This window comes from Micropterus dolomieu, linkage group LG22 (genome assembly GCF_021292245.1).
Source record: "Micropterus dolomieu isolate WLL.071019.BEF.003 ecotype Adirondacks linkage group LG22, ASM2129224v1, whole genome shotgun sequence".
Taxonomy (NCBI): domain Eukaryota; kingdom Metazoa; phylum Chordata; class Actinopteri; order Centrarchiformes; family Centrarchidae; genus Micropterus; species Micropterus dolomieu.
In genome coordinates, this window is record NC_060171.1 from 11,881,554 (window position 1) to 11,906,847 (window position 25,294).

Consider the following 25,294-nt stretch of genomic DNA (forward strand, 5'->3'; position numbering starts at 1 on the left):
TTAATGTATGACCGTAACCATAACATTCAGCATTTCTGTGCTGCAATTTCTTGTTACTTCCCTGCTGCCATTTAGTCCATACAGATATTATTAATGACAAGCTAATATCGGCCAATATATCAGGCTAGCTCTACAGTGTAAATCAAACTCACTATTTACCGCACATCACAAGTCTCTATCTTAGTATACCAATGTGATTATTTTTACCATAGAAATAAAATAAGGTCAATTTAGTATTGCAGAATGGATAGTTTATTTAAAGGTTTGTGTGTCTTTCACTTTTTTTATTAGCAATAATAAATACTGAGGACAGACCTAAGAAAAAACTGAATTCAAGATGATTTTGTTGTTTTGGTTAATTTTGACACAATGAGTGGTACATTTAATTTCCAGGATTTCTAACAATGCAGCACTCAATCCTGCCCCATGTGTAGTGGTCGAGGCGCACTCACCATTGGCTCGGGAGCCCGTAGGGGCGTTGCTTCGTGGTTGGTGAGCGCTCAGGGTGCACGGGGTGTTTTAGGGATGGCTAAGGGAAAGCGTACTTGGCACTGATCCCTCCTTTCAGTATAGACTGCAGTTTACATTAGGCAGCAATTTTTTTTTGTCAGGGGGATGAATGTGTCATAAATAGTTGTCGTTTATATAGGGGTAGTGGATGCATGTTTAGCAATGCGATGAGGCCAGTGCACTTTGCAAGACTTGCGCTGCAGAGAGCCTCCGCGGACCCCACGACCTGTTGCTGACAAGCCGCGGAAAAGGAGAGGGAGAGGGGGAACCGCTCGGGAGAGACATAGGGTACTGCCTTGGAGACGACAGCCCGAGTTTCTTCGCGGAGGAAATCATGCAGTTTGCAATCTGGCTGGTTGGACTAATGTGTCATCTGTCAGCACTTGTCCGTGACACTTTGCAACAACGATTGCATCCGAAACAAGGTAGTGTTTTGATTTGATTTATGAGTACGGTTACGTGATACTGCTGAAGGTGTTTTAACGGTAAATCTGTGGTGATTGAGAATGGTAGGCTACTGTAAGGTTGTCAGGCTGCAGATCCTTATTACACTGGCACATTGCTCAGTACTTTGTCTCTGAATTACAACTTTATGTGAAAACTTTTTTGTTGTTGTTGCAGAAAGCTTCATCAAGCAGCTGTCATCGTATGAAATCATCACCCCGCTCCGTGTGAATGACTTCGGAGAATCATTCCCTCACAAATTGCACTACAGAAGGAGACGGAGAAGTTTAAATGATGACCTGTCGGGCTTACGGGTTCACTACAGGATTGATGCATTCGGGGAACGCTTTCATCTCAATTTGACCGCACACTCCGACTTCATCGCCCCGTCTTACACAGTGACACACTTGGGAGCGGAACATAGCAACGCCACGGACTCCAACTTCTATGACCCGAGCGACATGCGCCACTGCTTTTTCCGCGGACACGTCAACGCCAAGAGCGAGTACCCTGCTATCTTCAGCGTGTGCACTGGCCTTGTGAGTATTGACTTTTTTTAGACGCTTTAATCAAGCGACGCTGACAGGCCTCCACACTTTCTCCCATTTCAACGGTTTTCATCCATGCATGTCCCCCATAACCCGCAGCTCAAGTGAAGTGTGTAGGAGTGTAACAAGAGCAAGTGTTACTGGACTAATGTCTCTGAGGTGGAGAGCATGCAGACTTGCATCTCAGTGCCTGTGCCTGGTGATGCTGTGATTGCATAGTGCAGTCTGGGCACCAGGGTGGTGTATGGTGCCTCTGCCTAAGTGCTCTTGAGCAAGACACATTGTAACCTCTGATCAGCTCTAGCTGAGGTTGGTGCTCTTTGGCTGACCCTGCTGTGCAACCTAAAAAGGCAAATTATCCCTACAAAGATCAACAAGGTATCAGTGCAATTTATACAGGGTAAGGCATGTGCAGCGTGCCTGTGCTTTTACTTTATTATACACTACTTTGCTACAAGTCTTTGCAAAACAAAGTGTAATAACAGCAGACTTGCTAAAACTAGTGGTAAGTTAATTGGTAAATAATTTAAGTAATTTATCAATCACAAATGCCAAACATTTGCTCCTTCCAGCTACTCAAATGTGCTGACTTGTTGAAATCATTGTAAATTGAATACTACTGTATGTGGGACTGCTGGTTGGACAAAACAAGCCATTTGAAGATATCTCCTTAGGGTTCTGGGAACTCATGGTCGCAGCCCCAAACAAAAGATATTATCTTTCAGGTTAAAGCAGCGGTTTGCGTTTTGATTGCCCGTAAGAATTGTTAGATCTTATGGGGCTGTAATGGAGATACTGGGTAATAATGAGTTTACAGCCCTTTTATACGTTTATATGGGGATCCTGATGACCTAGTTCTTTTGTTTGCTGACTCCTGTGTGAGAGAATCTGATAACTGTTAAAGGGAATGACTTCATGGGTCACATAAGGTTACCCGTCTGGGGGCAGGGGGTTGACCTCAGTCGCGTCAGCCGGATTCAGGCATGGACTCTGCGTAGTGGGGGTGTTTGGCTGGCCACAGCAACACAGACAGAAGGACCATAGCCTTGGAGTCTACCTCCCCATCCCAACCCCTACCAGTGACATAATCCTTATTTTAGATAGGTGCACTGTGTACAGTACCAGGATAGTGTGTCACAGAATAGGTATCAGCAGCATTTTGAGGCTTTTTGAACAAGTACATTCACAATGATTGTAGTCCTATTGAATCCTGACATAATGATTAAAAATCATTGTGTATTAACGCTTTGTGGGGATTAACTTCCCTTCTAAGAGACCACGTAATAAAGTGTTTTTTCATGTTTGTATAGCAATTTAAGTAAGATATGATGAATGCTGGAATTACCAGAGTAATAAGCCTTTAATTGCCCCTCTGCCCAACTTTGATGTATGACTTGCTTATCCAAACATGTTTGCATCCTTTTTCAAGCAATCTTTGTTGCTTATCCGCATCATCACTCATTGAGAATGACAGAACAATGGAAACAGCACCACACGCTATTGGGTCATAAATGTGTCCGCATCCGATCACTGGGGCTTAATGGCCAGGCACATTTTGTTGGGATGAGGTCATTAAGGAATAGTTAAGCCCTAAAACAAAGGGGTCATTCTACAAAAAGCAGGTTCCCCTTTCGTCCAGAGTTGCTCAAAGCCGTCCCCAGGGGGGAATTGGGGGGGTGGGGTTGAGGAGCTTTTGGCCTTTTCAAAGTGAGCTGTGATGGGCAGAAAAGAAGAGAAATGCTGTGAAGAGACAACTGCCAATGAAGTTTGTGTGGAACTTAAGGATTGCTCACACCGTGGGAAATCTTAGTTCCTGATCGAACTTGCTCTTTCACTTCACTCACATAATAGAAGTGTGTGGTGAGTCAGCCTGGCCTGAGAAATGAGGCTAGCACCAAGTGATGTACCTCTGTGTAAAGATCAGGCTCATGACACCTTTATGTCCTATTTAACTTTAGAGCTTGACTGCAACTGTACGTCACTTTCAGATGACTCAGCACCCCACAGGGTTTGAAACTGTCTTTGTAGGATTTAATAATACAGATGTGTGCCAACAGTCATTCCTTCCATGTCATGAGTGTGACCTCGCTTCAAATAGGAGTGCCTCAGTGGTCAGGTCCAGTTCAGCACCCACTTCTGAACAGCAACCATTGTGTCAGTCCAAACGGTTGCCAGATTTGCTGCTGAGCTAATGCTGGGAAACCCTGAAACTCTGCACCCTCCATTGACTAAACAGAGCATTTGTCTGTTCAGCCTTCCCTTAACACCAGAACTTTAGAAAGGCTCTACCATAATCATCTAATTAAAGTTAAATCACCATAGATAGTGATTTACAAGATACAGGTAAACATCTACCAGTTGTTATATTGCATAAATCATTCATTACATTTAGATCACTACAACAGCAGTTGTAGTAAGGCTGCAACATTCTCATATTTAGGACACCTATATCATTGTGCAGGGATAATTAGACAAATGTTTTAAGTTATGGGAGTTCTCCACAAAAAATCTCTATGACAACTAGGCAATCTCCATCCGCTGAAGTTAAGGTGATATTAGAAGATCAGAACAGTTACTAAAGGAACCTTGTGGTGAAATTATTATGAGATTATTCAACTGCTGTTTCCAAGGTCAAGAATTAGCTTTTAAACTCAAACCAAAATGTTGTTTTTACAAATAAGATGGTTCATATTACTACATTTATGCTGCCAAGTCACTGTCAGTGATTGATTATTAACTTCTTTTACTTCTCCCCTCCCTACCTTAGACCCATCTTTCTGTTATTTAAGGGCTGGACAGTGGATCTTTAGGGAGAGATCACCAGGTTACCATAGAAGTGGTATACATCTAAAAGCTGGGAACCATAAATCTGTCATAAACATGAATTGGTTAGGCGCCTATTCACATTTTGAAAGAGTGTATAAAGACTTAAAACATTCTAATGGAAGTATATGATTGCCATTCCCGCGATCAATTATGTCTCATAAGTAGTTGTTAGCAATTTTTTGGGTTGACACCATTTGGTACACAGATTTGGTGCAAAATGTAACTATTTTTAACCTCACCAAAATTGATAAAAAAGGTCAAAAGTCCCTCTAAAATACCACATTGAGACACTTAGTCGTTGATGAACACCATAGAAAAATTTATGCTGTGATTTGGTATCAAAGACTTCACATGTTGAGAAAATTGTATTTTTAGGCGATTGAATGGCGAGCACTTGTGGTAAAGAAATGACTCAGAAACCCTCTTATTGTCAATACGCCTAGAAAAGCCATACCTCCTCTGAATGGGGATCTAGTTTGTGGTTGTAAAGTTTCATGAGGATGTGATTGTTCTACAGGTTACATAGGTCATTTTATACAATGAGGTCAAGTTTCAAAAAATGGTCTCACTAAATGAAATGGCTGCTATGAGGACTAACATCATCACACATAAATACAGTTGGGCTCAATGAAGCCACAATAGTCTCAGCTTTCCAGTCACAGTTTATGCAATTGACCCTTCGCTAAGCCACGCCCCGAATACACAGCTGGCCAATCACAGCGCAGTATAGGACTCGCTCTAACTGAAGTCTGACACTTTCATGGATGCGCTCCATTGACTCTAATGTAAAAAGAGTCATTTTCTAGCTTTTTTTGGCTTTATTTTTCTAAGATATGGTCAAACACTGTTCCTGGGGCACTTGTAATAATTATAGTCACTGCCCAGAGAGGCTGATAGGAGAAGTACGATTTATTCTCTTTCCAAAACCTAAAATAAATCCAGAAAAATGTCGGCTGTGGATCGTTCCTAATGTAATGTTAGTTAGCTAACGCTAGCTAACTTCGTACTCAATGGAACGTAATAAAGCCCTACTCTTCTGCTTTTTAACGATTGTAATAATGAATAGAGGCTTACCTAGCTTTACAGGAACAGTGTTGATCGTTCATATCGTTGTCTTTTGTCTCAATCATCGTGGGATGCGGTGGTTCACTTGTATTGTGTGATCGGTAGGCTTTAGCTTCTATCTTTCATTTTTTTCACGTCTGTTTGAGTCAGTTTGACAGCCTGAATACAACTTTCAAATCTATAATGCAACTGCAAAACTGTCTGCTTTTTCCAACTAATTTGACAATATTTCTCCGGAGTGTGCAGTAATAGACAGTGGCAGCGCCGACAGTTTGTCGGACTTAGCGACAGTAATTAAGGGGGGCGGGGCTTAGTGAAGGGTCAATTCCAATGCTGTTTAAGGACCCCAGTATGTAGAAATATTTAAATACACCATTTTTAGAATTGGCGAAAATAACATTTATACTGCATGCTGCATCTACCAGTTCTTTATTCGATTAGTCGATTAATCTAATGACAAATTTATCAATTATTCTAGATAATTTTTTTACTTGATTAATATAACAATGAAATTATCCAACATAATAAAAAAAAAAACTTGTCTCATTAGCATTTAAATATTTTATTCAATCATCATCCAATACATGGCCGTTAAATTAAACAAAATATAGAACAGTCGAACGTTAACGTTAACACGTTCCTAATATATCATGCTTGGGTGGGGACAAAAAGTAAACAGGATTTGTGGTACTGTCTGGCTTCTGCTGCTGCTGCTGCTGCTGCCGTCTTGACGATGCACTTGGAAGTCTTCATGTATAGCAGTTGTACTGCTGAGAGAAGCCCCCTTCCCGACAAGCTTGCACGACATGGTTGGTAGCAATGGATGCCTTAAGTTGTCTAGTTTCATATGATACCAGTAACTTCACTCTAACTTTGACCTCCATACAGCCTTTGAACACTCTCTTTGGGAATGTGAGAATTTTGACGAGCCAAACTCATTTGTAGTTTCATTTTGGTGTTTTTGTCCTAACATATAGAATTTGAGGCAGTCTCTGTTACTCATAGAACATTAGTGTAAATGTATATTTCAGTGAAACTTCAATCTCCTTTTTGATCTGTGCTGGGATGGCCTACATAATAGGATCATAAACAGGAAAATAAAGTAATGAAAGAATGAATTTCAGTTTCTACTGAAGAGATAGTTTAGTGAACATTTCCATTTCAGTTTAAGCTTTGCCAGGAAATCATTTGTCACAGCATGCTTTGTGTCTGTGAACTGAGACTGAGTCCGATACTAAGGTGTAGGATGTACAACGTTGTCACTGCATATAATGCTGCATTTTTGTCTTTGGTAGAAGACACATCTTGATGGGTTTGCACAAAAACTCCATGCCTCACAGCTCCACACTGTGACCAGATTCTGTCAATACTTTGGGTAATTCCTTGCAGAAGCAGTTTAACAATAGGGGGAGATGACAATGAGAAACATTGAGGCTCTTTTACAGTGATGTGTTTTTTTTTCTATTCTTTGTCATGTTTTCACAAGCTCATTACACTGCTGCACTGAACATACATAGGACTCAATGCCTGTACCACTTTCGAGGAAGTATGATGCATACGTGCAAGCCAGCTAATCCTTCATCCTTTGAAAGGTGGAGAGGAAAGGTACACATACAGTTGGTACGCATTTTCCATATCCGATTTGTATGTTTTCCATTGGCAAATGTCCATCACCTGTGGGGATGGTTATGGAATAATGCTGCCTTAAAGATAACATTCCAGTGTCCAATATCCTGTTTAAGTGTGCGCATGAAATTACCATACAAACACCATTGTGCCTCATAGCTGAGTGAGCTAAGAAGTTTTGTGAGGGACTGAGCTGCCAAATCAATATTGGCATTCCTCTGTCAGCAGCTCTGTCCATGTATGATGATGTCACTCCTCCCAATGTCAGGTTTTGAGGGGAAATGCATTTTCACAGTCAGAACAGCATGAACATAAAGGAGTGAAACGGTTTATCGAATCATGATGAATTGTGCATCAATAAATGTATAAAAGGCTCAAATTGAAATTATATGTTCTCAATTCTCAAGTTCAACGGTGACTGACAGTGTGTTTTCTCTGACCTTTCTAATTCAGCATGTCCTTTCCATGGGCACCTAAAAACTGAGCTTGTTCAAATGCATGGAAATAATGCGCACAGTGGTGCCCATGGCAACACAGAATGACTGCAATTAGATCACCTCTTTAAATGAAACTGTGCCCTAATCTGTAAATTAAACCTACTGACATGCAGTAGAGTATGAACACATGCAAGTGCATGCTTCATACCAAAGCCATCAATGACATCTCTTTTTTCTGCTCTAGATTGGAACTTTTACAACACAACATGGCGAATACTTCTTGGAGCCTCTTTTAAATGCTGCGGGGGAGGAATATGAGGATGAGCACAACAAACCTCATCTTGTATATCGACATGAGAGGAATATGAACATCTCGAATACTGACAACACAGAGCCCTGTGCTGCCTCAGGTAACAGACTACAGACTGCCTAACTATACTGCCTGGAACCACTGTCTGACTCTTGCTCACAAACACTTACTGTCTGATGGCCTGCATTCACTTTCTGAGCCATGGCAATAAACACTGTTCTAAAATGTAAATTATGCTCAGTCACGATCTTTGGCTTGCAGGATACCCAAAATATTTCAACCTTGATTAAGGGGTGTTACTGAAAACTCCTCAACGTAATTAAGCAAAAAGCGCGCTCCAGCATAGCCTGGTGTTTTCACTCATGTTCGGCTGGAGCATTCAATCTCAGGTTAGTGGCAGGAGCTCAGAGTGAAGGAATAATTACTTTTTAGTTTTCAGTTGCAATGAAAAGGACTGGTGAGGTTTTCCGCTTGGGAGGTTGCTTGAAAGTTCCCTCACTATCATTTGATTTTTATGGTTGAGGCATTTGGGTGGTGGAGAGGCCCTCAAAAGAAAGCGGGGTAACTGAGTGGAGTTCACCAAGATGGAAGGCCTTAAAGTCGTCCCCACAGGGAGCTCCGTGGGCGGCCTTTGTTTAGTGATGCAATAAATCTTTTATGTGCAGACCACTGATTTGCTTGTTGTCCGAACCCGGCCATTGTCCACTCGTAGTGGCCATTGTGTGCGGTGGTGGTTTAAAGAACTTGGACTGACTGACCTGGGCCAGGCCAATACCTCCTTAATATGCTTTGCCCTCTCACTCTCTCAGTCTGTGTGTGGCAAAGAGAGACTGAGAACTCTGGAGGATCTCTTAGCCCCCACTCTGAGGCAATTTTAAATATACTCTCCTTTAAAAACCGGGTGCGTGAAAGCTAAGTGAATGACCCCTGACTTCTGATGTCCCAGGAACGTCCATTGTCATCATTCTGTTATCCATTATGTCTTAACCAGTTATCCTTTCATATCTACTTAACTCTAAATGAGATACATCTTAACTTTTCATCTCATGACCTCAATTATGAACCGACATTCTTCTAGTAGAAATTAAGCAGGAGATAGTAGGAAGGAAGATGTGTAAATGGATGAGAAACCTGAAGGGCTTCATCAAAGGGCAGCAGGTAAACAATGAGCAGCAGGATTAAAAGAGGCAGTGGGGCTGGTTAGGACTGTGAGGTGTCCCAGGCTGTGTCTCCTCAGCTTTATCAGATAGGCCCCACTCCAGATGCTGCGATAAATGGGCTCTTTGAAGGCCTTACTGAGCCAAGACTAACAGGCCTGCCGTGACTTTTATGGGAAGGAGTGTAGTACACGCTGTTACTCGCAGGTTAGATATAAACATTGGCTTGGCGCGTGTTGTTCTGCTTGCAAAACACTCGTAGTAGCTGCTCCTGGTCTTGGGTTTGGACATATGCCTCTTGGCTTTGAACTTTTAAATGTGTTCTTTGAGGAAACACACATCCAGCTCTGTGTACCATGGTCTTGTCCCTGCAGCTTTTCCCTTGTCTTTACCTCACTCTGCACCGTGTCTGTCTTTCTTTTCTCTTTCTATGTTCCTCATCAGACGAAATCTAAATATGGGGCTCCTAACAACAGCCTAATTGCTGAGAGAGAAAAGACGTTTTGAGAAACAGTGGAGCATTGAATAGAATGGTTATTAGCTGGGGAATTAAGAGCTGGATCTCTTAGCAGCAGTATTTTTTGGACTGTGTCCTTAAAACTGATTTTGTACTTTTCTGTATGCTGTAGCAAAGTTGTAATGCGTTTTATTTTATTATTGGATTGCAGTAAAAATCTAACCGGCTACCCAAAGCTGATCAATTTTTCTCTGAGATTATTAACAGTGGCTATAACCCAGCAAATGTACTGTTTGGATACATATATACAAGTGTTTAAACATTTGGTCCAAATGCACTACATGATAACTCAATACATTTACACAGCACCATAAGCTACAGCCTACAAAATGACCACTGAAGCTGAATCACTACCTCTCAGACATAGTCTGTGCAAAAACCAAACATTGTAACCTTCCTAAAGATATAATCCATTGTGGGGCTGTTATATTGGATTGCATTTGATTTTGCTGTACCTAATAAACTGGTAATACAGGGGTTAACAGATTATTTAATTTGATCAGTTTAGTACATTTTTGTATTCAGGATAACCCTACAAAGCAACTGATTCATAGCAAGTTAATAAAGGGTTTTTGATTTATCTCATCACATAAATGATGGACTGGAAAACCTGCGGTGTCAACAGGGGGGCAGATACCTTTCCCAGTATTTGCTCTTTTTTAAGAGCTATAAAAGCACTCTTTGTCAGGTCAGTCATCTTATGGCCCTCTTTTGTCTTAAATTATAATTGGGAGCCAGAGTTTGAGCGTTGAGGGGTTTGGCAGGTTTGGGACTTTGAAGAGGTTTGAAGCTTGCCAACTATCTCAAACACATGGAAAAGCCAAATGGCCAACAATGCCTCCAGTCTGCTAGCCAGGCAGCCCTCTTCCCTCTGTCAACACATTGCTTTTGCAAGACCTACAGTATTTACCGCTGTGGTGATTATTAATATTATTATTCATCTGCCTTTCTCCTTGCTGTGCAAGAAAACATCTTTTTGAAAATCACAAAGATGAAACAAGCTGCAGACCTCCAGGAAACAAAATGTGTATCAGCAGACTGATACCTCTGGTGAGATAAGATTTGTCCTCAGATATGATGTCTCAGTTCTGCTTTAGTGCGCCAGAGACAGTGCCAGAACAACAACTGGGACTTCTGACTCCAACGTGGCAGTAATAGTTTCCATAGTCCATGCACACTTCTGCAAAAATGTGTTGAAAGGAGAGGAAGGCTTTGTTTTCCTCATGGATTTAACAAAGATGATCTTTTGTTTTTAACTTTGCGCTTGTCATCACTGACATGTACAAACACTTTTTGTACATGTCTACAAACACTGACTTTTTCATACATGTGCCGTCACTACCTGTGAAGTGTTCGAAATAAAAGGGCATTTGTAAGGGCTTTTAAAGTGATACCTTGATGGAAAATTACATTTTGTTTTTTCAGCAGTCATGAAATGGCTATATACCTGTCTTCAGCTGCATTTTTTCACTGTGTGTGTACATGTGCTGTTGATAAAGCACCACAGCATCATTCTACAGTATGTGCTGTTGAATGGAGGTGCTTTAAAAAGTGCAAGGTTTCCGAAGAGTGACTACACTAGAAACTGCAACAGAGATGTAAGAGTGAATTAAAGAATCTAATCAACATGACCATGAATTATGGTCACACTGACTGACATTTTTAGCAAGTGTATCAGTCTTCTGTCTCTGTCAGCCAACCTGGGTGGCTTCCCTGTTGTTTAGAATACCTCTAGTGTAGGTAGCTGTTGAGTGGGTGATTAATGTTTTAAAGTCACAGAGTGCCTTGTTGTGCCTGGTTCTGGCTTTTAAAAGCCTCTGGGGAAGAAGCTTACTGGGCTCAAATCACAACACTGCTCCGGCCTGTAATGACACATGTACGAGGGTCTACGGGGTATCTGTCTCTGAGCTTGCATGTGAATCCCAGCATCGTCCTTCAATAGAGATAGCCACAAGGATGAGGGTGGCTACAGATAGGGGCAGACTGTTCTTTCCTTCTCTTCCATTTTCTCTCTAAAATCCATATGAAAATAAGCCGGAGACAGAGGGAAGAGGAGCTGTGCAGTATCTCTTTCTCACAGTTGTCGGCTGTATTTCTAAAGCTGTGGGGTGTCATATTTTGTCTGAATTAGAATCAGTGAATTGAAAACAGACAGCTTGACAGCAAACATTACCAGCTGTAAACCCAAACACCAACGTTCTAGTGTTGGCTCCCCAGCGTTTCACCCGTTTTTTTGACGGCTAACTGGGGGCAGCTGGGACAGCCAAGTGACTGGCTTTGATGTGGCAATACTTGGCACACATAGCATCTGTGCCCCCTGACCCTCAACACAATCATTGTATAGGATTCCCCTCTCGGTGCCCACTGTGTATACATGGTAGTTCAAATGCTAGCATCAGGTTTTTGGTCAATGGGTTCATTTACATGGAAAAATGCCCTCCCCTGCCTGGAGTTTGAACTAGCCGACTTGAATCGCTGCCTGCTCTCCCTTTGCGCTTTCATGTATGTGAATGAAGCACTTGTTGATTGTGACCTCACTTCCTTCTTTGTTTGGAGTCACTCACTGGACGGGTGGATCTGACCTTGAGTTTTTCCTCTCCTAGAGGTGCGTGGCTACTGGAATTGCTGGCTTGTTTGCTGGGTCTCAGTTGGAACTATGTATAGATTAAGTTCAGTGTTTCCCTTTTAACTCAGAGGTTGACAGGGGTCAGGAAAAGTGGCCAGCCAGGGTGTGATGCACGTTCACTGATCACTCAGACCCTAAAGGTGAGAGAGGTTCACCTTAGGGTATGGCTTTATGTAGTGTGGAGCTTCGGAATGTCAGATGGCTCCAAAACGCTTACTTACTTAGGCTTGCTCTGTGCCCTCATGCCCCCGGAACGGACTGAATCTCCCCATTCCAGGAAATACCTATTGTTGCTAGGCAAAAAAGTTTGTTTTGGCTTTTTGTGTGCATGCATAGATGGTGGTTTGATTTTGAGTGTGTGTTTGTATCCATCACGATTGCTTGTCCCCTCCCCGGACTGTCACTGTCCGGCTGAGTATTTAGAATTGCTGAGCAAGCAGTGCTGGGGAATGGAGAAAAGAGCTTCTTTCTTCATGTGTTTGAGCAGTCCTGGCCTACGCTGCATGTGCCTCTGTCAGTTTTGCTCCAGAGCTTGGCAGAGGCCCCAGCCTTTTCCCAAGCTCCAACTGCCTTCCTTTCTTCTTTAACACCTGCTTCTCTAAAGTAGCTTTCTCACCCACTGCCTTGCTATTGTTCTATGTAGAAAAAGAATCAGAATTTCTTTTGCGTTTTGATTTTCCTTTCGAATGGACATCGAGATATTTTCTTTGGAACGCCAAGATGATAATGGTAGTCTTAATTGTCAAATGAGTTGACAAATGTGTTTTGCCATGCACTGACTGCGAGTCTTGAGCCAACATGTATATTAGATTTGCATAAAGTTTTCCCTTCAAGTTTTCCCTTGAGGCTTGATGCTTTGTCCCATCTTTGCCTCAAATTTCACAACTCTGCATGACAGATAACAAGGTCAATTGCAGTCACTGTTATATGATTTTAAGATAACAGATACTCTGCTGGGCCGAACAGGGCTGGGCAGCTACAGACAGTCTATAACTTTAATAGCTACCATGTGTCTGCCAGCCCTGAGGCCTCGCCTATTGAACCCAATGTGTTGTGTTTTCCCGGGAGTTCCCGTGACAGATTCCAGCTGGGGCTATTTTCTACCACTGTCTACTGTCTGGGCATTCTTAACAGATGGGGGCTGATTGGAATGGTTAGAGCAACTTGAATGACAGTGACTGACTGCATGGTGGCATGGATGATAGTCAGAGGTGAGAGGGGGTGACAGGTGAGCGACAGTTTCCACTGAGGTGGGCTGCTGAGAGCTGGCCAGTGAAACATCAGTGTCATCGCCTGCGGCTCTGGCTGTTTATCAACTAGGAGGCCATACGTCTTTCCAAACTGCAGACCTACTTTGTTTATGTCAAGGCAAAACAATTTGTTTTAGGATCTTAAAGAGTTTTTTTTATGTTTGAAAATATGGGAGCTGTAATGACTTCATCGATACTGTGCGTGTGCATTACTTCTATTAAGTTATTGACCTCTACAGATTTATTTAAAAAGTTGTTTACTGAACTATAGTCACGTTTGGTTTCCTTTTTGTGTTTGTTTACAAAATGCATTCACAATTGTGGTATTCGTGAGTTCTTCATGTACAGTATGGATTCTGCTTTACTGGTATTTTTGAGTCTTATTTTTGAAGTGTTGTCCATCCATTCTATGACAGCACACTAACCAAAGTCATTTCTGAAATTTGGTAGCATGTCGATATTGTTACAGTACCACAAAGTGTAAAAACTAGTTACGTTGTTTGAATAAAATTTGATGGAAAGTATAGCCATGATCCAAGAAGGTCCTGATTATTTATTGATGTGAGTCTGGACACCTAATGGCACTTCTACAGGCCAAAAAGATTTTATATATAGCTGGTATTCTACAAAAATTGCCAATTACCCATTAAGATAATGTCCAATTACGTGTATTTTGATAAAGACCCAGATACAGTTGTGAACATTTGCTATTATTGAAACAACAAATGTTTTGCTTTCTAGTTTAAATAGCTTAGTTATCCATCTATAATTTACATTATATATTAATCTGCATTCTTTAAATCTGATAATTAGAAACTCTCAGTTTGATTGTGACAAAAGAAAACAATCCAGGCCTCTGTCAATCATTAGGGGTCCAGGTCCATAATTAGTGTTTTTTTTCTCCTCAGAGGAGGTCTGCTACTCCAAACACATTCTTCAGCTGACCACCACGCTGTCTTTAGCATGCGTCTCAAATGAAAATAACAACTGAACTCTGGGAGCACTGTAAGTGTACAAAGCACAGTCTTCCAGTGAGGTCAAAAGCCATGCCACTTCACTTTTAAAAGCTTTCTGCAGCAGCAACAATTAGCTGTCTTTGCTTCTCTCTGTCTAGCCACAGAATTGCACTTAATTGTGCCTCTGTCTGCAGGAGTTTCAACATTTTTCCCCTCTTGAGTTGTACTGTCACTTAAACTGCAGTAATCAGAGTGTCTGACCTCGTATAGAACCAAGGCACTACCTATTCTCAATGTAAAGTATACTGTCTATTTAATTGGCACCCAGGGAATAGGGTGCATTAACTCTCAGCAGGCCGTTGTAAAAGAATGTTGATTAGTTCAACAATGAAATGTGTGTTCCCCATGACAAAGAACTGAAGGAGAGTCAGAACAACTCTTTAATCTATATTGAGATCTCAGTGAGATCCTTTTGAACAGGCTGGATAAACATGAATGGGCTCAAAAAGAAAGTGCATGTACAAATAGAGGTGTAAATCTTCATTGGCCTCAAGATTCGATTTTGATTCACCTGTCAATGATTTGAATGCACGATGATTTAAGATTTATTAATCCCGCGAGTGGAAATAGAATGTTTTCACTCTGTTATTATTATGTTAGTATTTTACACACAAGTCCAAAAGGTTTGTGCACATGCACAAACCGGACCCATGGAGAGATGTCAGAGTGAGGGGGCTGCCCCTCAGTGCGGTGCCCCGAGCAGTTGGGGGTTCAGTGGCTCAAGGCCTCCTTCGGCAGTGGCCAGGAGGTAAACCGGCACCTCTCCAGCCACCAGTCCACACTCCGCAACTCTGTTCCGAGCTGGATTCAAACCGGCGACCCTCCAGTTCCCAGCCTAATCCTGAGTAGCAGCCCATCCCATTTAGGAGCAGTGGGCTGCCAAGTCCGAAAAGACTGAGCTAATGCCGGCCATTTTTGGTGCATCTCAATGTATAACATCTTCAATTTTCTAGATTACTGCACAAGGCCATTTTTATATCAATTAATACAAACAGTCAGATAAATCTGAACTCCCTTTTTATTTATAAAGTGTGTTCAAAAATCAGACTACAACAGGCTATAATATAAAAAGCTGCATCTGTATAATGTCACTATTTGCGTGACCCACCTCAGAGGCAGCAAAGACCATCCACAATTCTTGACTGATTAGCTTATAAAAGTAACACTCACTGTTGATTTCTACCTCCCTCCTACAGTTAGCCTAATGTTCACCGATTATTCAATGCAAGAGGAAAGTTGCAACGTAACAATGTAACTTAACATCTTCATTGTCCAGTTATTGTTTTTATGAATGATTCACGGTTATATTCTGTCACTGCATCAACGCAGAGTTTTCTACATCTGCATTGCCATGCTTTTTATAACTGAGAAATTTCCACACCTCCATATACAAGCATCTTCTATACTTTAATCTATATGAATAAATGTAAACAAATGCTGAAATGCTAACATGTTCACATTCAGACCCAATTTTAATCTTGAATGATGTTAAGTCATAATGTGTGTGGGATACTTGGTATGAAATTAAACATGTTATTGAGTGAAAAGAAAAACATTATTTATTGTGTTTGATTATCTTTTGGCGCAGTGATAAAAAAGATTTTTGCAAGTTTACAAGTCAAGATGGCGTTAGAGCAGAAAAGTGGTCTGTATCAACTATGTGCATACTGGAGCCAAACAAACTTATAAATATAAAAAATTATAACATTTACAGATGCTCATGCCGTGCAGGGCTCATTTTATTGTTCTCTGTCATGACGAACCGCTGGAGGTCGTTTTTTTTAGGCTCAAGGTCATGAAATTTATGCTAGCATAAAAAATGTTAAATCCAGAGATGCAGATGTGAAGGCTGACTTGATGCCCAATGCCCAGAGGGTGATATCATGTCTCTGTGTGTCCGGCGGGTCAGGAAAGTCACGCCTGTCTTGTCATGGTGTGAGCAGCAGCTCAATACCTAGTGAGAGGGGGATTTGAACCTAGGGAGATTTGTGAAATGGTTTGTGTGGTTAATCTGCACTGATTCAAAGGCTGTTACAACAGATACCATATTTTCACCTCCTTCTCCTCTTCTTCTCTTTCTCTTCTCCTCACACTCGCTTGCACTGAGACTTAACACCAATTTCTGTATATGAACTGTAGATCCTCTTCTGTGCTTTGATAATCCCTTTGATGTCAGACTGTCTGCAGTGATGAGTCTGTTTAAGGGGTTTAGTGTAGTGGCTTTGGCCTCGGAGAGATTTTTCCTGGAAAATACAAAGCACTGTTCTGGCTCAGCTGCCCGGGCTGTGTGTGCGGGCACAGATGGGCTTGGTGCTGATTTGGATGGAGGCGCTGGCATGGGGCTGGGCATCACGGCGGCAAGAGCTATTGTGCCAGCAAGTCACGTTCCACGTCGCGTGCCCGCTGGGGGCATCGCTTGAATAATCTTGGAGGGCTCATTGAGTTTTCTTTCCTGTTTTTTTTTTGCTTTTCTCTGACCTAACAGTTAGACACAATCTCTCTCTGTTTGACTGTCTGGAAAGATTGAGTGTTTAGAAGACAATGGAACTCTTCACTATAATCATGTAATCCAAAGTTGAGGAGGTTGCATAGGATGACGGACTCCAAACTATGCTTGGCTCATAAACTAATGTTCATTGAATGTCATTTCATGTTTAATTTATGTCACTAGATCTGGTTCATTTTTTTGTTCATTTGTGCCTATGTCCTTAAAAGCTGCAGAAAACATGACATAAAAAGGTGCATTTTAATTCCTAAATATTATCTTTCATACAAGTATTGAGACCACATGGATAACATAAAAAATAAAAGGTTTTGCTTTGCATTGAGTTATGTCATTTGGCATGTTTGCAAACAGTGGAGCAAAATGCTTTAGAGTTATGATTGTATAAGAAATTTCAGATTGTGTATTTGCATGATTTACGTTTCTCTCTTGCTACATTTCTGTGGCACTTTGTGGCTCTTGTCCTAGCTGAGAGATTGCAGAAACTACTGCAAGCAATCTTTCTTAAAAGGCATCACGTGTGGCTATGCATCACATACAGCATAATGGCCTGTGCACATATACTTTGTCCTCAGACCGCCTGTTTCAATAGAAAAGAAATCCATCCAATGCTGATAGATTCTTCATCATGGCTGAAACATTTTGACATTAAGACTATACAGACAATGTTTGATGTGTTCATCATTAACTTGATTGATGGGGTTGAATAGATTTCTCTTGACAAAGATCCATCACTTAGCTTTAAGTACAGTGGTTTGCTGGTCAGCAACAGGAATATACTTCAGCTGTGTGTCCCAAACTTGAAAGCTTCCCCCCCCCCGGTTACCTTCTCTACCTTTGGCTCTTCCCAACTCTCTTTCCAAAGTCTGCAGGCAAGTCTTAGGAAACATATCTGTGGACATGGACATGGTCATGTATGTATGTGTAACCGTTGCAGACTTTTCTTTTCCTTTCCTACAATGAAACACGCTTTTTTCTGTGTCTCTGCCTCTGTCTCCCTCCTTTAACCCCACTGTCATGGTGAAAGAATCTATCGCTCATAGCCAGTTCAACACGTGCAGTTCAGCTGAGAGAATGCCAGTATGCACCGTATATGGCTCCTGCCCTGGTTCTTTATTTCTCATCTGAGACTGCTGTTGAAAGCGTTAGCCTATAAATGGAATTGTTTCAGTCTGGCATGTATATTTGATTTGTTGCTTTTCAGCATGATTGTCAATATCTTACTTAATGTTCAGAATAGTGGCCAGGAGCAGAGAGGTGAGATAATTTGAGGACTTTTATATCCCCTTGCAGATTGCATACTGATGCTAGTCTGCCTGTGAGTCGGTAAAATGTTGTCATGGGATTTTCTCTTTTTGTGTGGCTTACACTCATGCAGAGGGAGTGCCATTTCCTCCACATTTATTGTCAAAGCTCACCAGTGACCCAGTGTCTCTTGGTACAACTGTTTTCCCTGGCACTAGAATTTATGGTGGGTTTTTGCAATAGAAGTCCAGCTACCTTCTGTTATGTCATTGGAATTCAGCTAAGCTGAAACCCTTGGCTCTTAACTGTAGATGTATCATGCTCTCTTATGAAATGCCTATATGACATAAAGCGGTGGATGTCGAGTGTGGAAGAATTTGAATGTTTGATAGTCCAGTTCTCCCATATGATCAGGATTTTAAATCCAATGAATAAGTTCCAGTTTTTCCTCTCCACGTCATCACTTATCATTTTTCTCTCTTAAAACAGAGGACTCCAAGAGGCCCGTTGCTTTTGAGAGCAGAGGGAATATGGGAGAGGAGCTGGACTCTCTCAGAGCCACGATAGATGATCAACACATTTATGACAACTCCACCAGCACACACCACAGATCCCCCCGCAGACACAAGCGTTTCCTTTCCTACCCTCGCTACGTTGAGCTGATGGTGACAGCAGATGCCAAAATGGTGCGTCACCATGGACGCAACCTAGAGCACTATATCCTAACAATCATGTCAGTAGTAAGTAAAATAATGTTCCTAAAAATTATTATTTTGTCTCTATGTTTTTGTCGTGATTTAAAAAAAATGTTGTTTGTGCAGTATTATTAAATCATTTGGTGTGAGTTTGACGATGTGTTATCATTTTAGGTGAATAAATACATGTGTACGCATACAGTTCATCATTTTTTTTTTAAACAGTTGATTCACCCAAATTACAAAATTAAACATGTTTTTCTATCTACATGTACTGGTATGTAGCCATGCAGATAGTCTGGTTTCAAAGTATCTGTCCAGGTTTTGAGATCCATCTCTGAGATTTCTGCCCCCACCTCAGTACTAACAGAAAGTGACACTTTCTAACGCTAGCCTGTCACGATAGCTTTCTGAGCTAGTTAGCTTGCTAACTATCAGTTAACTTCCAGTTGGAGAAAGCTTTGATGCTAATAGGAAAATATGGTCACATTCCCCGTAGTTCAGCACTGTCAGCACCACAAATTCCAATTTCAAAGCTCACCAATTTTAGCCTGGCGTAAAATATTTGCTGGACTCTTGCCACGAAATTTAGTGCAACAGAGGCTAAATACAATGGAAGTGAAAATAATTTTGGAGTTCACACAGAATTTGAAAAATTGGAATTTACTAATTGTCCTATTACTTTACATAATCAAACCCTGTTGTGAGCAGTTTTCATTAGACTGTGAGGACTGAATTTTAAGAAATGCTGTGAACAGCATCACATACAAAATCCAGAAATCTTTGATTGTATTTGGTTAGTAGCAGAAATCTCAGAAATTGACACCTCAAAACTTGGGGCAAATAAAACCCAAATCTCCATGAAATAAAGGAGGCAAGAAAGGTTGTTTTGTAATTTGGTGAACCAAGCCTTTTAAAATGTAAACCAAAACCCCCCAGTCCAGGTCTATGTGTTTCTAGCCTCAGATGTTACTGTTTGACATTTTGGTTGTAAACCCTGGTGTGACCCTAGCATGCTGCTGCTTCAACGAAAGTGGGCCAGTTAATTGGTAAAATCCTGACTCAGCACCTTGACCTCTTTATGAGTCCCATATCTGACTGCGAGAGCTCGCCGGTAATAAAGTCAGTTACACTGTGATTGACTGCCTGTCCGGACTGTTAGAGTTAAAGTGTTGGGGGAGTCTGTGTGTCAAAGCAGGATAGGTTATCAATTGTACTGAGCTGTGTGTACCTTGTGCTGGCTCCTCCCAGTATGGCAGACACAATGTTCAAAACACTCTAATGATTGTCAGTGATGTGTCATCCTTGAGCAAGACTGAGAGGGTACAGTCAATGTTAAATGTGCCAGGCCACCTTTTTTACCAGGTTTGAAGACAAAACATTAGTTCTGCCATGCTTGTGTCTACAGACCAGGGGAGCAGACACACTCAAAGCTGTTCCTTTCCTCTTTCACAGTCTCCCAGCCACAATTTAGCCAAACCAGCCAAAATATAAGTTTGTATTTACCAGCTAGTAGCTGGTAGTTTTTCACATGTTTAAACTGGACATGTACATTTGTGGTCCCTGACAAATACATTTGATAAAATGCAAATGAGCCCAAATTCCCCCTGAAAGACACCACCCCCACGTAAGACGTGTTTGATGAACCACCAAATTTTTTTAAAATTTCAAAAAATTCCTTATTATTTAGTGTTTTATGTTTTTTTTGCCTAACATCATTCAATTTTAAGATATTTTGTGTAGAAAATATCAGAATCTGTCTTACATAAACAATGAGTGAATGAGGTAGACCTTTCTCTGAGCGTAATTTTTTATATAAGTAATATTCATTTTAGTTTAAATAAACAATTTGAGTAACGTATTTCCGGGGAAAGGAATTGAAGGCCTGTCCCATATAGACACCTGTTCCAAATATAGGCAGGTTGACTTTTGACTTTTTTGATTAAAGCAAATAAAAACCCTGGCTATTAATTGAAGTTTTACAGTATGTGGGTAATCAAACATTGTAAACCCTTCTTTATGTCATTTAACACCAGAGATTTCCAGAACTATGACAGAGAATATGACCTCAGTGTCTTCAGTGGTAGCTATGACCCTGCTGATATTTCTTTAGTACCCTCAGATCTTGTTTTTAGTTAACTGACCGTGTGGGATACTGCAGTGATGGTCCAGTGTAGGCTGAAATCCCCTTCACTTCTGATTCTGCCACTAATCATACAACAACATACATTGGGGCGAGAGCATACAGAACAAGGGCATGTGTTACAGTTGGACTTAGAGCATTTAAAGACAGGCTCCCATTGCTCATTTTGGACAGGCCTGGGCCATGGCTGCCTCCCCCCAGGCTCAGACAAGCTAAATGTTTATAGTGGACTAATGAGTTCCTGTCAGGAGGCCGTACACGGCCCCAGGAGACTGCTGGCCGACCGTGACAGGGGTGCACGAGAAAAGCAAGAGAAGCGGAGACGAAATACTAGAGAGGGAATGTTTTGTTGTCCTCACAGAGTGGCTCTGAGCTTCAGCTTTGTTAAAGTTTCACATTTGTTGCCGGGTCCAGGTTTTCTTTGCCATGGTCTGTGGGGGGAATTGTAATTGGTTTTAATACCCTGTTGATTAAACTTACCCTGAAAAAGACATTTTTTATTTCTTTTGACTTCAATAAACTGTTACTACTTTCATTAAACCCCATGAAGCTTAACTAGAAAAAAAGCAAGAGCTATATTTTCTAATTCCAAGTAAGAAGTATACTAGCCTGTTTACTTTCCCTATCTGTGCTCTGGTTCAGGTTAGTGGAGGTTTGCATTTTTTGTCTGTGTGTTTTGTCTTTGTTACAGGTAGCAGCAGTGTACAGGGACCCCAGCGTAGGAAACCTCATCAACATCATGATTGTCAAGCTAGTCGTCGTCCACAATGAACAGGTGAGTGCGGGGGTCTTAAATGCAACCTGTATCCAGCTCTCCAATATGGCTGATGTCAGTGCAGGTGTCCTTGGCCTGGCCTTTTCTCTGTGGGCCTGTTTGAAAGGACACTGCCTGCCTTGTCAGACTCAAGTCTCAAGAGAGGTTGCCATGGAAAACAAACTATACTATAGTGAGGCAGCTAGCCACCTGCAAATGAAAGGTGGCTAAAGTGACTCGCTGTGCTTTGACATAGTAACTGATAGTTGAATTCATTTATATAGTATTTGTCAACCTGGGTATAATTCACATTGTTGTCCATTATGACTATTGGTCATAATACACCTGTTATGGAACCGTTGGTCCCAATGCATTTTTCCAAAAAACACATTAAACAGGAACCTTAAACTAAAAAAAACAATCAAATCAAATCTCAAAATACAGAAAGATATCACCTGGAAACCCCTTTAGCTGTTAGCTGTAGTGAACTTAATAGTACAGCTGATCCATTTCTGGGTCAACAGGCAGGCCAACTTAATGGCATTAATGTGATCATTGCATGCTAGATGCAGTAGTCATAGCTGTTTCTGTCAGTTTTAACAAAGTGGACTGAAATGTAGGACTCTGACTCAGAATGATAACGATAAGGTTTTTATTAAGAACAAGGAAATGGTGATGGAATGAAAGCCTGGGTTGGAAATCCAGAGCTGGCTGGGAGTGATGGCATGGCAAGTGGAGAATGAAGGGAGGCTGGCAGGACGCAAACGGGAAGCAGGCGAGGCATAAAGAACACAGACTAATGCAAAGCAAAACACACAAAGAGCAAAGTCGGACAAAAAAAATTAAGAATCACTGAGTTTTGGCTGAGAATAACCACCACAGAGGTGGAAATAACAATCTGCCGATGAGTGGTGAAAGAGCCGGTGCACATACACTGCGGGCTGATGGTGTGATGGTAGGCAGGTGAGTAGACTGGGTGGGATGATTAATTGATAGAGACCAGGTGTGAAGCTTCAGCGGAGACAGGAGAGAGAGAGAGAGACAAGAATCCAATGGACTCACAGGCAGACAAACACACAGGGAAAACAGGAAACACTGAAGGAAGGAACATCTGGGGACAATGGGAAACACGGACATACTGTCACATCTGTAACAGGAATACTGTATAGCAGACTTTGTTGAATGTAGCAAATGTTTCAAAATGGATGACTACCTGCACCTCAGATCAAAAAGACTACCTGACATATACAGCTGTTCCTAGAAGTTGGGGATTCTGGGCAAGAGGGATGCTATGCATTTCCCTTGGATTTCTAGGGGTCTATTTTCTGTTTTTACTTTCAGTCTAACTAAAACACAAGTATTTGACATGATTTGTTTGGAAAACAGTAGGGGGCTCCTGATCTTTGCCCCAGTCTGTCATACTACTTACTACACTGCAATACCTACCCAGTTTCATGGTCACATCCCCAATGATGTTTCCTCCAAAACAGGAAGGGCCCACAGTAAGCTTCAATGCTGCCACGACTCTGCACAACTTCTGTGTGTGGCAGCAGGGCCAAAACGTCCAGGATGACAGCCATCCTTCTCACCATGACACAGCACTTCTCATCACCAGGTACATATTCCTCTCCCATCCTCACTTTGAAAGCAAAGCCAATTTGCGTTTCAAAAAGAGGTTTTGTTTAATTTTGTATGCATTGTATGTTTTTTTTTTTTGCAGGGAAGACATCTGCCGTGCGAAAGATAAATGTGACACGTTAGGTAAACTTTTGCATCTCTCTTTGCAAAAATATCCCCACCTCAAGTCCGTTTCAGTTAACTTTCCACTCTGTTAACTACAGCTCATAAACTGTGAAGTAATGAGTTTAGGGCAAGCTGTCAGCTAATAATATTATAGTGACAGAACAGAGTGGTAGAAAGGGGAGGAGGGAGGGAGTCGGTGGCGGTGCTAATCTGTCTTACGGAGCAGAAGTTTTGATGGTTTAATCGCCTTTAACACTCAAGCAGCAGGGCTTTTTTTCAAATAACTGTGTGTCTGTATGTGTTTAAATGCATCTGTGTGGTTTTCTGTGTGTGTACGTGACCCTGTAGGGCTCGCAGAGCTGGGGACCATGTGCGACCAGTACCGGAGCTGCTCCATCAGTGAGGAAAATGGAATTAGTGCCTCCTTCACCATCGCTCATGAGCTGGGCCATGTGTAAGTTCAGAAACAGAATAAAACACACACACACACACACACACACACACACACACACACACACACACACACACACACACACACACACACCCACACACACACACACATGCTTTACACGCATACACCCTATCTCACCCCTCACAGCCAGCTTTGACCAACAAAAGCCCCTCTTATCAAGAGACATAGGGCGCAGCAGACACAGGTGCAAAACATAATAAAGTGAAAAACTTGACTTTTAATAACATGGCAGACTATAATACCTTACTATACAGCTCAAGAAATTAACCCTGTAAGTGTCAGAGCTTAGTTTTGTGAGGACAACAAGCTCAGATTAAATTCAGTATAGACAATGTGGAAATCATAGTGTTCTCTGTTCTTTAAATAGTTTTAAAGATTTTTTGAAAGTGCAAGGCTGAATAGTCTGCTTAGCATTTGGGAGCTCGCTTGTTCCCTCGCCACCTATCAGCCCCAGACTGATTGATCAGCCTGAAGATGTGACAGTGGCGTCATATTTAACTCTTCTGTTAGCAAATAATGGCAGTGTTACAACACGCCTGTCTGCCAGAGAATGTTATCACAACAAGAAAATATTGCCACATGTGTAAAATGAAAAAACAAAACAAAACAAAAACTCAAGTCAAAAAATGTGACTTAATCTTTCACATCGGGGCTGGGTTATTCCAAACATCTGTCAGGCAAAATTATGGTAAGTCACTCATTACTGCCTCTTTTTTTGAAACCAGGTTCAGTTAATTGAAATGTGGCGCAATTTAAGAAGCACGATCAGCTAAGCTGTGATGTTTAACACATCACAAGCTCACTTTTGGGCCTCCCTGGCAGAGTATAAAAGTAAAACGAGTGAGAGATTTTCTTTTCGGTCTGCCTGTCCATGTGCATAAGATAGTAGAAAGCACCAGTGTCGTGTGAGCCATTGTTTAAGAATGGAAGATATTCTTCTGCCTTCTCTGTCCCGCTCATACATTCTTCCAGTGGAGAGATCGGACCATAGCAGCTAGATGGACAAGTCTGCGGGCCCCCCCTCTTCCCCTTTGCATCTTGTGTAGATCTGTTTATGCTAAAGTTCAAGCAGCTGGAGGCCCAGTTGGCTCTGCCTCTTGGCGTGGTTAATCGCCGCGTTCACAGGCGTGAGCTCTCAAGAGTGTTTAGCGCTCTGGGAAAGCCAGTGTCAGTAGTGGGAGCCACTCAAGAGCATTGCAGATTAAAGAAAGATTTAGACTAATGGATAGGAAGCCTTTCTCAGATGACTGCAAGGACGTGTGATTACTAATAGCCATCATGGGGGATTTTCAGGGGAGGCACTGTCACTCGATAGCCATTCAAAGGTGACACACATAATCGAGTTTGTCATGAGACACTGCCAAGGCTTCACATGTCTCAGATCACAAATACATCTTTGACGTTTTG

At 41.6% G+C, this 25,294-nt stretch overlaps 1 protein-coding gene across 4 annotated transcripts in view; it reads left to right on the top strand.

Annotated features, from left to right (window-relative positions):
* The first annotated feature begins 498 nt into the window (after positions 1 to 498).
* The window catches only part of LOC123962509 (A disintegrin and metalloproteinase with thrombospondin motifs 20), an 88,323-nt gene continuing 63,527 nt past the window's right edge, over positions 499 to 25,294 (top strand). Inside the window, exons 1-8 of one of the 4 annotated variants that reach the window (XM_046038678.1) lie at positions 499 to 935; positions 1,132 to 1,493; positions 7,701 to 7,866; positions 18,570 to 18,766; positions 21,610 to 21,693; positions 23,163 to 23,287; positions 23,393 to 23,433; positions 23,764 to 23,869. In XM_046038678.1, coding sequence (XP_045894634.1) covers positions 845 to 935; positions 1,132 to 1,493; positions 7,701 to 7,866; positions 18,570 to 18,766; positions 21,610 to 21,693; positions 23,163 to 23,287; positions 23,393 to 23,433; positions 23,764 to 23,869 — 1,172 coding nt within the window. In that variant the 5' untranslated portion in view covers positions 499 to 844. Of the gene's footprint in view, positions 936 to 1,131; positions 1,494 to 7,700; positions 7,867 to 18,569; positions 18,821 to 21,609; positions 21,694 to 23,162; positions 23,288 to 23,392; positions 23,434 to 23,763; positions 23,870 to 25,294 lie in introns of those variants that run through there. The other 3 variants (XM_046038677.1, XM_046038680.1, XM_046038679.1) reach the window with 3 other exon arrangements.